Source organism: Ictalurus furcatus, chromosome 20 (genome assembly GCF_023375685.1).
Source record: "Ictalurus furcatus strain D&B chromosome 20, Billie_1.0, whole genome shotgun sequence".
In the NCBI taxonomy this organism is placed as follows: domain Eukaryota; kingdom Metazoa; phylum Chordata; class Actinopteri; order Siluriformes; family Ictaluridae; genus Ictalurus; species Ictalurus furcatus.
This window is the reverse complement of record NC_071274.1, coordinates 15,766,876-15,782,942: the sequence shown is the minus strand read 5'-3', so window position 1 is coordinate 15,782,942 and position 16,067 is coordinate 15,766,876. Positions and strand designations below refer to the sequence as shown.

Below are 16,067 nucleotides of genomic sequence, written 5' to 3'. Positions count from 1 at the left end.
GGGTTGGCACCTCGTCTTGTGCCCCGAGTTCCCTGGTAAAGGCCTCAGGCTGCCCAACGACCCTGTATAAGATAAGCGGTATGGAAAATGGATGGATGGAATAATTAATGAAAATAATAAAACCTCTGAAGAATCACACATGTCTGGGATCTCTCTTTAAAAATCCACCAGGCAAAGGTGAAGGCTTCCGATTGCCTCTACTATACTTTGGCCTCCTTCTCTCCGCTAGGTAAACTGGGCCTTCCAAGAGTCTCCTGCCCACACCGGTTTGGAGGACGATGAGGGCTGGCACTCGGACGGGCCAGCCCTTGGACCACTGAAGTCCAACAGGGAGCTGCAGGAGCTGGTGTCACGTGTGGCATCGCTGGAGAACCAAATCCTCAGCAGCAAATTGGAAGAAAAAAGAGGGACGGAGGAGGGGAAGAGTGCCACGTGGCCTGGGTGAGAAAGAACGTTTATACTGACAGTCAAATTGGGTTGTCGTTCTTTTATTTTCTTTACACGATACTCATTTGATCGTTCCTACTCAAATTTTCTACTCGAATACAGACTGGTTATCTAACATTCATATCAATCTGCAGGGTTGATTCTCTGTGACCTTCTCATAATTGAGTGGCATTCTCATAATTCGATTGTTGTAATGTTTTTAGTGTAAAAATATATATATATATATATATATATATATATATATATATATATATATATATATATATATATATTTTTTTTTTTTTTTTTTTCAGTTCAATATCTGACTTGTCGCGTTCATGTCTTCTCAGAAAATACAACACGCTGATCCAGGCTCAGGCTCGGGAGTTATCGCACCTGCGACAGAAGATGCGTGAGGGACGAGGAATTTGCCACATCCTCGCGCAGCACCTGGGCGACACCACCAAGGCGTTCGAAGAGCTGCTCCGGGCCAACGATATCGATTACTACATGGGCCAGAGCTTCCGAGAACAGCTTTCCCAGAGTTCCTCACTCACACAGAGGATCGGCATTAAGCTCAGCGGACGTGAGTATACACACACATTACTGTAGCTTTAGTTCAACTATAGCAACTAAAGAATCCTTAATATTGGTGTCATTAAAAAAAAAAAGATAATTGTCGACCCAAACATATGAAAACATTATTTTTATATGGCTTGAACTGACTTTGTAACAGTTCCTTACACACCTTCAATGACTAGTGTTAATGGTATTACTGTAAAATAAAGATGTGAGCATTACCATTGTGTTATTGTTATTATATTGCAGTACATGAACGTTGATCTCCCCGTTTGATTTAATTCACAGGAGATCGGACAGAAGTGCAGGATGACAAAATGGGCCACGAGCTATTAGCTTTAAGGTAATTCTGTCCCCTGGGGTGTGGTTACAACTTTACATTTTTATACTGTACATTTATATCATACAGTGATGCATGAAGTCACTATAAACTTGATAAAATGTTATATATATTTATTATTAAATAATTGAATGTGATTAAATAATACCTTTTAGTATTATTGCATGATGAAATATGAGCCATATTTGTGAACTAGATTTTTTTTTTTTGAGGAGGAGGATAAAAATGTTTTGGCATCCCATGCCTTTTTTAACTTATGACATATTTGTGGAATTGTTGCATAAAGTGATTAAAAGTGAAAAAGCATTAAAAGCCAGACTTTCTGGTGTTGTGTACTGTATTTAATAGCAAAGTGATCTTTAGATGATTTTGGCAGAGGTAGTAGAACAGACTGAGAGAGAGCAGTCTGAGAACAGAAGAACAATAATGTACAGATGATGGATGAAATGATAGAGATGATGGATAATAATGTCAGATGGTAACAAACTAGTATGTATTAGTTCTGTGGTCTTATTACAGGATGTGATGCACTGCAATTTAATTTTTTTACTCAACATGCTATGATTATGTGATGGCAGCGTATTGCAGGCATTGTACCATTTTTATTGTCTTCGTTGTCATTAACAATACAGCGAATCATGTTTCATCTTTCTCTGTGTGTGTGTGTGTGTGTGTGTGTGTGTGTGTGTGTGTGTGTGTGCAGGTTGAGTAAGGAGCTCCAACAAAAGGACAAGATAATCGAGTCTCTCCACACAAAGCTGCAGCAACGCCCTGACACGCCCTCCAGCAGCCACGCCCCCTCTGAAACAACAGACCAATCTGACCGCACTTCCTTTGTGTCAGATGAAAGGGCCTCGATAAATGAGGATCTGGAACTGTGTTCTGATGTGGATGCCGTCAGCGAATACGCCCAGGAGGAACCAGCTCCTAGATCAACTAATGCAGGCATGTGAACAGACACAGTCACGCACACTGGCACACAGAGATGCACAATAAGCACGAATATGCATACGACTATACGACCTTACAGACATGCAGTAGAATCGCAGAATAAAATCAGTTCGTTTCATTAGTTATGAAAAAGCTAAAAGTTTTGTCGCAATTTTCAAACAAGTTTACATCATTCTTCACTAGTGTAAAAAAAAAAAGAAATCTTTGTAAGTTATTGGAAATAATAAATATATAATGTCATGGTACGTAAACACATACATAATGTATACACTCAATGAGCATAATCGCATCTCAACCCATATCTAAATCCCCCCTGCGTTTTCTTTCAGACCGCCCCTCCTTCCTCCCTGTCCCTCCCTCTATTCAGTCCCATATCACCCCCTACAGGCCAAAGGAGAGTAAGACAGGTAGGCAGGGTCAGAGTGCTCATATTTAGCTGTGCTGTTTTTCTTTATCTGCATATGTCTCACCCTCCTCCACCCATCTTTAGGTGTGTATTCTTCTCCCTTGTATGGTTCTTTGCCCTTGGCCCAGACGCACCTCTGGTCCAACTCCTCAAATAACTTAAGCTCTGACCCACTGCCTTTTTTTGGGCCACTGACACAACAGCAGCACCAGCAGGGTCCATGCAGACTGCCAGTCCGAAGTGAGCACACAGCTTGTGTGTGTGTATGTGTGTGTGTGTGTGTGATTTGCTGTATTTGTAGTTTAGGTTCTTTTTCATACTTGCATTTATAAATGCATTTACATTCCCCACTTTTACCTTTCACATTTACATGAAATTCTCTCACACTCAATATGTTTAGCTTTAAGTATACAACAAATGCCTTCACATACAATCACATACATAGAAAAGGAGTGTGACTCAGCACAAAAGAATTTCACATTCACATACAGCTCTTGCATTCATACAAAATGCTCTCACTTTCACCACGTTTACCTCCTATGTACACGTAAAATGCATTCACATTCACCATTTATTCCTCTCACATGCACAGTATCACACACATACAAAAATACGAGTAAGATGTCACAGACCAAAATGCACTCTTTCACTCACATTTATATAAATCTCTCACATTTGTATCAGATGTTCTCAGATTTATGTAAAGCTCTCACAATCACAGTAAAAGCTCTCACATTTGGAGAAAAGGCTCTCATATTCATGTAAAGCTCTCACAATCACAGTAAAAGCTCTCACATTTGGATAAAAGACTCATTCATATAAAGCTCTCACAATCACAGTGAAAGCTCTCACAATCACAGTAAAATGCTCTCACATTTGGACTCGTATTCATGTAAAGCTCTCAAATACACACAAAAACTTATAAACCTCTCACATTTACACAAGAAGCTCTCATATTTATCGAAAATGCTCTCGCAATCACACAAAATGCCTTCACATTCATACAGAGCTTTCACATTTGCACAAAACCATTCATTTATATAAAGCTTTCATATTTACACACAATGCTCTCGCATTCTCCACATTTACTTACTTTATTCAACAGTCTGAAATACAGTAGTGTTGCCTTTTACATTCAATGCGTTTGCCCTTAACCTTCACATCAAACGGAAGCATCTTTGCTTGCTGAAATTAATGCTGGGACTAATGGCTAGAAACCCAACAATAATAAAAATCATGAAGCGCTGCCTCCTACTGAGAAAATATCACATCTTGATATGTCTGTACATTTGATCCCCTCCCCCCATTTTCACACCATTCAGGTAGCCTGTACATCTGAATCCTGAACCTGTTTTTCTCTGTGTGTTGAAATCAGGTTTTAGTTTACCACATTCACTGAGCAGCTATCCACTGATGGGCTCTGCACTACCTGATCCCACACATTACACCCAGCTATCTCATCATTCCCTTCACCAGCCCCAGAAATCAGAGAGCAGCCTGGTAGGGAGCAATGCACCATGGGATATGGACAACATGGTTCAGCCAATCAGAGGCTTCACTGGAGCACCTGGTTACCAGTCAGGAAACAGCCATTCGGGTATTCCCTTTACCTCACCTATGAAGTGACGCACGTATTCACACACACAATAAAACCATGCATTCAGAATTTCTAAGCCCGACAGACGAATTTCAAAATCCTTGGTTGTGCCATGTTTGTTTGTGTTGTCAGGTGTGGACCTGATCGAGGAGCATCTGTGTGAGATCCGTACGCTGCGTCAACGTCTGGAGGACTCCATCAGGACCAACGAGAGGCTGAGACAGCAGCTGGAGACTCGTCTGGCCAATGCTGCCAGAGATGGAGGTGAGAGAAACAAAAGAATTTATATCAATCATGATGAAACTGTGGAATAGCTGAAGTTCTTCTTGAAGCCCAAATCTGTGATAAACTCGTTGATTTTTTTAAACATTCATGAAAATGTTCATCAAGAAATGGTGTTGTTTCTGTGACTAGCCCTTTAAAACAATCTTTTTTGCTTTAGTAAAATATTCTGCCTAGGTTATAATATTACATGACATTAAAATTACAATAGTTAGTTATTATATTATAGTAAATAATTAGTTCTATCTTACAATTCTGTGATTTTAATACTGAGCCTCACAGTTTTGACTATCAATAAGCAATACTGTATGTTGTAAAACTTCTCACATATACTCTTTGACTCCATATATAAGTAACATATTTATAACATTAACTTGTTCTTGCTTTATTAATTTGAAGGTCCTGATTGTCATACATAATAGTATTTTTTTTAATCAGAGATTGTTAGTATTTTAAGAGTTTTGGGCTTCTTGAATTAATAATAACAAAAAATAAATCAACAGTGATATTCATGAGCTTAGCTAAAGTTAACTGTCTGCTTAGTTGCATATTGTCTTGGTTTGTTTATTTATTATTATTATTTTATTTATTTTGAGTGTCATTATATTTCTATTCAGTTTCTAAATTCAACTAAGGATCAAACTCTGAATGAATATAGGCTTACAATGAAGTTGTTTATTAAGTGTAAAGTGCAGTAAACCTAATTTAGTCATTCATAAATTTGCTGAGTAGCTTTTATATTGAGCAAGAACATCACGAATATCACTTTATCCATTACGGTGCAGCACTACATACTGTAGATTTTTAAATACTGTTGATGTCAAAGCAGTACTTTTCAACGTAAAGTTTGTTGTTTTTGCTCCAGAAATAAAAGAGAGAAAAAAAGAAAATGCAAGAGTTAACTGTTAAAAGTATTTCCTTTCCTGTATGTCCCACAGCAGCACCCACAAATATCTACATCCAAGGCCTGGACACTGTCACCCAGCTGTCCAGTGAGATCCGTATGCTGAAGGAGGAGAATCTGAGTCTCCAGTCCAGACTGCAGGCGAGCAGGGGTAAGTCCACTCACTTGGGGGTTTAATATTCAGACGCAGATGGGTTATGTACTCATCAGGGAACTTACCAGACCACTGAGCATTATGTTTGGGTGAGTAAAGCAGATACTGTGATTGCTTTAGCTCGATCAAATAGAAAAGAGACTCTACCATTTCATATCTGGGATTTAATATACGCCGAATAGATATTGAACGAATATAGAGATGAAATGTATTTGTATGAATCATATTGGAATTATTTGTCTTGTAGACAACAGCGAGGAGGTGGAGCAGTTGCGGGAGGCGGTGCTGTCTGGGAGGGCGCGGCTGAAGCAGGCAGAGCTAGAGGCGGAGCAGTGGAAGGAGGAGCTGAGGAGGATTCAGACACATAGCTGTGAACAGGGTCAGCAGATTCAGCAGCTACGTCAGGAGAGGCAGAGCAACCACGAGCACAACAACAGGTAACACAGTCGGCCATTACTACACCTTTACTTTCCTGGTAAATAAGACTGTGGTGGTATTTCTAGCTTACACTTGATTTAAAGGCAAAAATGACGCTGCATTTTTGGTGTTTGTATATATACATTATGTGTATGTGGTGTGTGTGTGTGTGTGTGTGCGTGCGTGCAGGTTGCAGCATGAGGTCAGTCTGCTCCAGCAGCAGCTCTCCGAAAGCAGGCAGCTGCTGCACTCGCTGCAGTGTGAACTCCAGCTATACGACCGGGTGTGTGCAGGGAGCAAGGGCGCCCCCACAGGTGAGACACAACTCCTGCATGGCACGTACCATGACCAGACAACATCTTTTCCTGGATGTCTTCTTCTCTGTATGTTGAGCTCTATATATGTATGTTTAACTACAATTCAGTTGAATAAGTGTATTCAAAGGATGTTCAGTATGCGCATATTGTGAGTAAGAGCCCTGGGATTAGCACAGCACAGGCTTTATTATTACAGCAGCAGTTCTTGGGTATAGGTTCCAGGTGAGACTGTCCACTGAAGCAAAATAAAACTAAAAAATTGAGCCTGAACTGTTTTGATAAGTGCGGATCTGTAGTGTATCCATATGGGACCATGCACAACAGCAGAAGGCGAGTCATGAGTGCAGAATCCTCAAGCAATAGAGGAATAAAGTATCAGGATGAATCAGGCAGGTCCAGAGGGCGAGAGTTCATCTTACAAAAAGCTTTGCCTAGAAACACAGGGTTTTAAAGTAATGATGCAGTTATTTCAAGCAAGGGATATGCAACCAATATTAAGTGTTATTTACTTTAATTTACTTTAATACTATCTGTTCCTATACTTTTGCTCACCTAAAACTTGTGTGGTCTGCCACCAACGGTGCCATGTTTTAAGTTGTTTAACACATCTAGATGTAAATATCAGGAAATGAAAGCTGAAATTCTGATCTATCGTCTCATATTCATCTTTTAATCTCAAACCCGAATGTCTTCAGTGTATAGTGAAAATAGTAGAATTGGCCTTGGCATTCCAATACTTTCGGAGGGGAAATGTAGATGAGTTAATAGAGTGTAACACAACAAGATGGAAGCCTAATGTGCTTTCTAAATAAATATGCTAGCTATTTAGCTTAAGCTGGTCTTCCACAGGTACAGTGTTGACAATTTAGTGATTTGGTGACTTTTTAGACCCCTAGAGAGATCTGGTGACTTTTTCGACCCTTATATACAGCCTAGCGACTTTTTGAGCATGCTGCCCTGAACTTGAGATGGCGCTTCAGCTCAGTGATGTACAAGTTGAGACTCACCATCAGCCTGTAATGCCTGACGGTGGTGCGCTTGTGACCAATCACTGATCACCATTGCTCCCAATGACCAATCACTGAGCACCACTATTTGTCCCACCCTTGCACTCCTTTGTTCTTTGTTTTAAACTTTTTTCTTGGAGATATTAACAAATAATAATAAAAGCAAGTAACCATTTCCTTCATGACTACTCACTGTCGTTGCTTCTTTTGTCTGCTTTCGTGAAAGAAAATGCAGTATTTTGTAAATCCTTTTTAAGTAAGCAAAGCATCAACCCCCTTAAACCCCAATACTACCAGGATCGAGGTTTAACTCCTCCATCTCACAATTATATACCATTCCTATTAGCTTTACTATTGTCAATAATTCAAGGTTACTATATCTCGAAATGAATATCTGAATAATTAGCCTGGACTTTAATAGGTTAAGAAGTTTACTAAGAACTTTAATGACTTCTGATCTCTCTCCCCACCTGCGCACAGGTTACCTCTCTGAGCTGCCGTACTCCTCTGCTCCAGCTGTGGGAGAACTCAACCAGTTGCTGGTGGAGGTCCGGGCTCTACGAGCCCAGCTGGAGCGCAGCGTCCAGGAGAACAGCGCTCTGAGGATACAGCTGCAGAAACAGCTGGAGCAACAGCTGTCCTCAGCCGGTCTGGAGCCGAGACCTTCATCCCTCATGCCAGCCAGCCCCCTGCGGGATGCCCTCTACAGGAGGCAGCTGCTGCACGGTGAGACAAATTTCTCAAATTTCTCCGTCTGGGGATTAATAAAGTATAGTATTATCTTAGACAGCGTTCTCGCATGCTGTGCTGTACAGTACAGTGAAGCATGTGACTGTTGGAAATAATCCATAACTCGTACAACTACAGCATGTGATTTGTGTAATAAACTTTTGACTTTACGTACACTGCTTAGCAAAGAATGTCATTTTGACCCAGGGTGTGTCTGAATAGCAATGACTGTAACATTTAATACATAAAATGTATTAATGATCATCTGGATGTCGGCATCCAGTTCAGTGTGTAAAGTGTGCAAAGTTGGTCCTAATGCATACTGTACATTGAGAATATCTAGCGCAGTGTAGAATTTCGGTTGTAATACAGACACTTAAGCTGCGTCATTACTAGTAGTATGTAAAGTGATCGTATAGTAGAGGTCATAAATTTACTGTATATATGCCTTTCAGAATCTGCAAAATGTTAATAATTAAAAATAAAGAAATAAGAGGCATCTTATTTATTGTATTGCAAAAATTAAATTTTGCACGTTGAAGCGGATGCAAATGCAGATTTAGTTTAATAAAGATTTTAAAAACACACAAAGAAACTGTAAACACGTAGCAAGGTACAAGGACTAGAAAACATAAACATGAAACAAGGGATGGGATAACATAACGTGACAACAAAAGACAAACGCAAGACAAACTGTGCAGTGTAAAACATGACTATAACAGTATATACAAGTGCTAATTAACTGACAAACTGGAAACGGGTGAAACTAATCATGTGATGTGGTGCAGTGGCTGATGGGAATTGTAGTCGTTAGTCTTTTTCCGGCATTTCCATGACAGTGATTCAGTTGGTCATGAGTCCCTTGTTTGTCCTGAGCAGTTAAACTGCCCACTGTTCTTCAGAAAAATCCTCCAGGTCCTGCACATTATTTAGTTTTCCAGCACCTTCTGCATAGTTGACCCCTTTCCAACAGTGGCTATATGATTTTAAGATCCATCTTTTCATACTTAGGACAACTGACAACTATTACAAAAGGTGCAAATATTCACTGATGCACAAGAAGGTAAAAGGATACATTAAATAAACCTTTGAACAGGATGATGGGTGTAAATTGGTGCAGTGAGATGAGGGGAATCTGTTAGCGTAACATTTACTTCAAGCAAGGTCTCTCTCAAGTTAGTCATTTTAGCAAAATCCATATCTGTGCTTTTAAAGTTGAGATGTACCATCTTGTGTATTTGTACTTTAGGCGTTTATATTTCTTGGGCTCTCATGCAACGGCATTTTAGTAGCGAACTATAGCACGGAAAAACAACAACGCAGCTGCAATCTTAAAGATACGTTAATAGTAAAATGTTTTGTGATGTACCTGGCCAGTACTCTCAGTTTGACTCGTGGCGTTTCGAGCCAGCCGAGTCAAGTGAACGTTACACTTCCTGGTATAAAATAGTCTTTTCTGTAGTTTATCTGATTATCCCTTACATTGATAATTATACTCCTAACAAAATAAAAACAAAACATTAATGAAACATGCAGTTTTGTTTACAGGAAAGGTTGCACCTAACTTAAATTCTACTAGCTGTACTGTAAGTGTGTATGAGAAATATGAAGTGGAGGGATATGACTAATTTCACTGTTCTGTATGGAAATAAATGGAAATGTTATAATATTAATAATAATATATTTCTACATTTAATAGCATAGTTCAGGCTTTATGTCGCCCACAGTAGCTAATTTCTTCTACAGTGTTCGTGCCACGGTGTGTTAACTCGCCTGTGTGTGTTCTGCAGACCCGTCTCCCTCTCCACCAGTGAGGGACGTTGGTCCGTTCCCTTCCGGTCCCCCGTGTTCTCCTTATTCGGAGCTTGAGGAGAGCTCACTCACAGCTATCGGTGTGTGCATGCTAACACTTAACAACATTATCATACTGAATAATAATAATAAAGGAGTGAACCTATTTATTTATTTGTACTACAGAGTAACATCAAAAACACTCCCATTCAAGGGTTTTCAGTATTTTTACTGAGATATAACTATATGGAATTACGCAGTGACCAGAAAAAGCATTGAACTAACCAGAATTCCTGAAGTGGCCTTGACAGTTTAATTCTAACGCAGGAGATTCATTCTGTAACTGCCTGTGATGCTTTTCCAACAGATTTGAATAGTCTCACATATGCTGCACACTCACTCGAAGTACATGAAGGATCATTCACAAAGAAATTCACACACAAGCATCTTAGAAACGCATCTTTTGCCTGGTACTTGACAGTCGTAAAATTAACACACCTCCAGAACAAGCCTATGTACTGTGCAAAAGCCTTAGACACCCTATGTTTTATTTAGTACAAACTTTATAGATTTTTATTTTATGACTCCTACGTTATTGAGTCTGTACAAAAACATTTTATATTTCCAAACATGTGGGGTACGCGGCTTAGTGCTTAGCATGTTTGCCTTGCCCCTCCAGGGTCGGGGGTTCGAATCCCGCCTCCGTCCTGCGTGCGTGGAGCTTGCATGTTCTCCCTGTGCTTCAGGGGGGTTCTCTGGTTTCCTCCTCCAGTCCAAATACATGCGTTGTAGGCTGATTGGCATTTCCAAATTTGCCACAGTCAAAGTCTCCAGAAGAACCGTGACTGCTTCTGCAGCATGCTCAGTAAAACTTACAGCTCATTCCCTTATAAAACTACTAAACTACTACATACTGACTTTGTTTCATTTATTACTTTTTACTGCTCTTTATGGTATTTTTTTTGAAATGTAGAAACATTTCATTGAATTATTTTGAAAGGGATCTTTGGTCTACAGCATTTCTTTGGATGTGCGTAAGACTTTTGCACAATACTGTACATGGTTTAACATTTCCCATTAAACATTTATCAGAAGGGCAACTCTCCCTATGTAAATTATCAAATTCTCAATAATATATTTAATTATATTCTCTCCCTCTTTCCCTTACATTTTGTGTCTCAGACTCTCTGGAGCCTCATGCAGATTTGGAGGGTGATGCCCCCGATGGTTCGTTCGCTAACCGGAACGGGCGCCATGCCATCGGGCACGTGGATGACTTCAGCGCTCTACAGCAGCAGGTTATGGAGGGCAGAGGGCTGGTGCAGAGGATGGAGGCCATGCTGAATACCTGCCTTAACACTGCACTAATGGAAGTCAATACCGGAAAGGTCAGTGTGCAAATCCATCCTATAATGTATTGTATTTACAGAACAGTCTGCAGGTATCAGCAGTTATTGTTGCATACCTGGAATACATTTCAGAGGACCCTCTGACTACACTGTGCAGTTTTAAATATTTCATCAGGTGCCTTGTGGTTTTTGATGGTAAATGTTTCAGTAATGTTTTTTTAGTTGTTTTATTGTTGTGTGCATTATTTTAAGCGAGGGCTTCATCTTGCTCTTTTACCTCAAATGGAATAAATAAGGGATAAACTTGTACATTTAAAATTCATATCTGCAATTTATATACTTGTGTAAAGCTGCTTTGTGACACTGTCCATTTTTAAAAGTGCTATACAAATAAAATTGAATTGAATAAATATAATGTAAATTAGTTTCATTAAACATTAGGGATGCACAGAAATTAACCCACTAAAACTTTTCACCTGAAAACGGCCAAAAATGACTTTTTGTTTAAACAAAAATAGATTGTTTCTAAAAAAAAAATGAATAAACAATGTATCAAAATGTTCAAATTATCAATAATAATGATAATTGTTTTGTGTACTGTATGATTGCATCCCAGGGGGGCGCGGTGGCTTAGTTGTTAGCACATTTGCCTCGCACCTCCGTGGTTGGGGGTTCAATTCCTGCCTCTGACCTGCATTTGTGGAGTTTGCATGTGCTCTCCGCGCATCGGGGGTTTCCTCCGGGTACTCCGGTTTCCTCCCCCAGTCCAAAGACATGCGTTGTAGGCTGATTGGCATCTCTAAATTGTCTGCAGTGTGTGAATGAGGTGTGTGCATGATTGTGCCCTGTGATGACTTGGCACCATGTACAGGGTGTCCCCAGCCTTGCGCCCCGAGTCCCTTGGGATAGACTCCGGGCTCCCTGTGACCCTGTGTAGGATAAGTGGTATGGAAAATAGATGCATCCACTATGGGTCCACATGAGGCGCTAATTGATTAATTAAATTTTAATAAATTGATTAAAATAGTCCCGCAAAATCAGTGATTCAGTTCAAGTTCTTTTAATAATTATTTCATCATTATTCTATCAATTTTACTTTAACAGCTGCAAGAAATAGTCTATATAGGTTCATGATTTTATTTCCATGAATAAAAACGTTTTCAAAAACGTTTTTTTCACAATTCGCACCATGATGATAATAATAACAATAATAATAACAATAACAACAATAATTATTATTTTCATTTATGCAGTATTATTTGAATATTTCAAAAACTCTTGAATAAAATAGTACAAACTGCATTTTTTAATTCATTACCTGTTTTTTGTTCCATAGTGTCCTGAAACTGAGTTTTGTTTTATTTCAGTGCATTCTGTGCAAAGTACCTGGAAGTATATTTAGCTCTTTTTTGAAAGTACCTTTTGTATTTGCCTTCATTAAAGCTCCAAACACTGACAATGCAAAACCTCACAACATATGTATGTATTGTCTGGAGTATGTAAAAAGAAAACAAAAACAAATGTAGGTCTCTTCCAGCTTTCTATTCTTTCGTTCTTTAAGAGCTGGATTAGGAGGTATAGGACATACTCACTATGATTATTGTATGATGAAATACTGATTATTTCACATTTCAAATGCTGCTCTCTCATCACAAACTCGTTTCCTAGGCTCTGGATTATGGCAGCGTGAAGACTCTTTTAGCCAACACCAAGACTCTGAGGCAGATTCTGGAAGAGGCCGTGTCCCTGCTCAAGATGTTCTGGAGAGCGGCGCTTCCCAGCAGTGACGGCCACGCCCAGTATCTCCAGAAAGTCAGTGCTTCCGCTTCCCTCAATACGAGTTCGCGTCTCAGTTCTGCTGTTCATGTCATAGCATTAGTGGACTCGAGTAGAGTACTATGGCCGACCGTGTGCATATTTGCGTGGGTGCAGGAGCAGTCGATGAAAGAGGAGATCCGGTGTCTGCGCATGAGGATAGCGGAGCAGGAAGAGGTTCTGCAGAACACCATACAGAGACTGAGGAGCACCAACCGCACTAAAGAGAGCATGGAGACCTTCATCGTCAGCCAACGTCAGTCACGGCCGAACTACACTACACCGAGGAATATGATTGCAGTGCCACTGAGACATCTGCTCTAGTCACTCGATATTTTAAGTTTATATGCGTTATGCATATTGGAAAATGATTGCCAGGTTATATAATGCAGTGATAATCTACCTGTCAAAATTCTATTTAATTTTAGCTTTAACTAGCTAGGACTAGTAACTAGTCAACTAGTTAACTAGTGACTAGTAACTAGCAACACTAGTAAGTGTTGTTATGGTTACAATGTGCACATCACATGCACACACTTCTTCTTTTACATGAGTTGCTATATATATATATATATATATATATATATATATATATATATATATATATATATATATATATATATATAAAATTCATATAAAAAATATAAAGCAGCCTGAAATGAGCTGACAGATGTGTGACATGACTGTGTGAGGTCCCCTCAATCAAATTGTACATTTTCTTTTTTATTCACGTTGCAGTATCCAGGACTCGAGATGTCCTGAAAAAAGCCAGAGCCAATCTGGAGGTAAGGAAGGAGCTTCAGTCGTTTTTAACTTCTCTATAGATCCCTGAGCATGAGAGACACTACAGTCGTTTGTCTTTGTGTCCTCATCTTGTCTCTTGCTATTACTTTCTGTCTCTGAATCCAGAAGAACGAGCTCAGGATTTCTTCTTTAAGCGCCTCCTCTTCCTCCCTTTACCATGGTAACAGTCCGGTCTGTGCTGTACCGCGTTGCGTGTCACTCTTTGCTTGCGCTTGTACTCACTCTGACCTCACCGCTTCCCCCATGACATCACTTCCTCATCCTCACAGCTCTGTCTCAAAGCCCACTGTAACCTCTTACTCTAATTTGCGAGACACTTGTGCCTCATAATCTTACTCTTATTTGTGAGAGCTGCGACAGAGCTGGACGCTCCTAATGATAGCCATAGCATAGCCTGCCACTGCGTGAGTTTACATGCACACTAATGATATAAGCTTCATCTGATTTCAGCAGATTAACACGGCCACAGAAACAGTTTACTGCGACAATTGGCCTTGGATAATACTACCATTAACGTAATATCTTCTGTGTTTCCTCCAAATATAGTCCACATGCCATTACAAAAATTTCTACCGAATATGTATTTCAGATTCTGGGATGAAAGATTTAATCGAATAATTTGCATATCGGTCATGGTAGGTTCAAGGCTGTAGAGTGTTATTATGTGAGATCACAAATTGAAAATGTATCTTTCTGAAATATTCAGAAGGTCTCTAATTTACATGGAAGAAATGTGAATTTAGAGCGGTTATAACAAATTTGACTTAAAAACCTATATAATACAGTGGGGAAATAAGTATTGGACGCGTCAACATTTTTTTCAGTAAATATATTTCCAATGAGGCTATTCACATGAAATGTTCACCAGACATCAGTATTAACTCAAGAAATCTGGAAATATAAAGAAATCCAAAGATTAAAGTCCATAAATAAAGTTATGTGTAATAAAGTGGAATGGCACAGGTAAAAAAGTACTGAAAACACTACCTGAAATTGATTTAATACTTAGTGGAGAAGCCTTTGTTTGTAATGACAGCCTCAAGACACTTCCTGTATAAAGAAATTAATGGTCTGCAGTATTCAGGCGTGATTTTGGCCCATTCTTCTAAACATATTGTCTTTAAATCTTGTTCAATTGGATTCAAGTCAGGTGATTGACTGGGCCATTCTAACACCTTGATTTTTTTTTTCTCTGAGATTAATTGAGTTTTCTTTGCTGTATGCTTTGGATCGTTGTCATGGTAGAAGGTCCACCCACGTCCCATCTTCATCATCCTGGTGGATGGCAGCAGATTCTTCTCAATAATCTCCCAGTAAAGGGCTCCATTCAATGTTCCTTCAGTTATATAAGTCTGCCAGTACGATGCGATGAAAAACAGCCCCACACCATGATGCTTCACCTCCAAACTTCACTGTTGGTATAGTGTTTTTAGGGTGATGTGCAGTGCCATTTCTTCTCCAAACATCGTGTGTAGTATGAAGGCCAAAAAGTTCAATTTTGCTCTCGTCTGACCAGACAAATGAGTTTAAATGAGCTTTGACATGCCTTTTTTTTATTAATGGAGCCTTGCAGTTGGAGCGTGAGCAGTGGAGCGCATTGCTTATTGTTTTCTCTGTGACGATGGCACCTGCTGCCTCCAAGTGTTTCTGGAGCTCTTTCCAAGTGGTCTTTAGCTCTTGGGCTACTCTTTGGACTATTCTTCTGACTCCCTGGTCAGAAATCTTGCGAGGACCTCCTGTGCGTGGCCGGTTGATGACGGAATGATGTTGCTTCCACTTGTGGTTAATGGCCCCAGTGGTGCTTACTGGAGGATTCAGAAGTTTTGAAATATGTCTGTATCCGATTCCATAATATGTTTCGCAACAATAAGGTTCCGAAGGTCTTGGGAGAGCTCTTTTCTTTTACCCATCATGATATGTTTCTTGTGTGACACCTTGGTAACGAAAAAGCCTTTTTATTTACTAACCCAGCTGATATTAATTTGCACAGATAGGAGGTATAATTACTTACGGACTTCAGCTGGTTCCTTGCCTTACCTTGCCTTGGAGAAGCTTTTTCTTTGCGTGTTCAATACTTTTTTCCCTGTGTCATTCCACTTTTTCACATAACTTTATTTATGAACTTTAATGTTGTGAATTCTTTATATTTCCAGATTTCTTGAGTTAATACTGATGTCTGGTGAAAATTTTATGTGAATA

At 39.6% G+C, this 16,067-nt stretch overlaps 1 protein-coding gene across 8 annotated transcripts in view; it reads left to right on the top strand.

Annotated features, from left to right (window-relative positions):
* Nucleotides 1-16,067, top strand: part of LOC128623843 (myomegalin) — an 84,270-nt gene that overhangs the window by 64,093 nt on the left and 4,110 nt on the right. For 3 of the 8 annotated variants that reach the window (XM_053650972.1, XM_053650967.1, XM_053650965.1), the window contains 18 exons: nt 230-441; nt 777-1,012; nt 1,294-1,348; nt 2,049-2,290; nt 2,626-2,703; nt 2,787-2,942; nt 4,078-4,299; nt 4,432-4,563; nt 5,520-5,636; nt 5,887-6,076; nt 6,246-6,370; nt 7,861-8,106; nt 9,900-10,001; nt 11,083-11,288; nt 12,918-13,061; nt 13,182-13,320; nt 13,803-13,849; nt 13,974-14,028. In XM_053650972.1, the coding sequence (XP_053506947.1) occupies nt 230-441; nt 777-1,012; nt 1,294-1,348; nt 2,049-2,290; nt 2,626-2,703; nt 2,787-2,942; nt 4,078-4,299; nt 4,432-4,563; nt 5,520-5,636; nt 5,887-6,076; nt 6,246-6,370; nt 7,861-8,106; nt 9,900-10,001; nt 11,083-11,288; nt 12,918-13,061; nt 13,182-13,320; nt 13,803-13,849; nt 13,974-14,028 (2,704 nt within the window). The remainder of the gene's footprint in view (nt 1-229; nt 442-776; nt 1,013-1,293; nt 1,349-2,048; nt 2,291-2,625; nt 2,704-2,786; nt 2,943-4,077; nt 4,300-4,431; nt 4,564-5,519; nt 5,637-5,886; nt 6,077-6,245; nt 6,371-7,860; nt 8,107-9,899; nt 10,002-11,082; nt 11,289-12,917; nt 13,062-13,181; nt 13,321-13,802; nt 13,850-13,973; nt 14,029-16,067) is intronic. The other 5 variants (XM_053650966.1, XM_053650970.1, XM_053650969.1 and 2 more) reach the window with 5 other exon arrangements.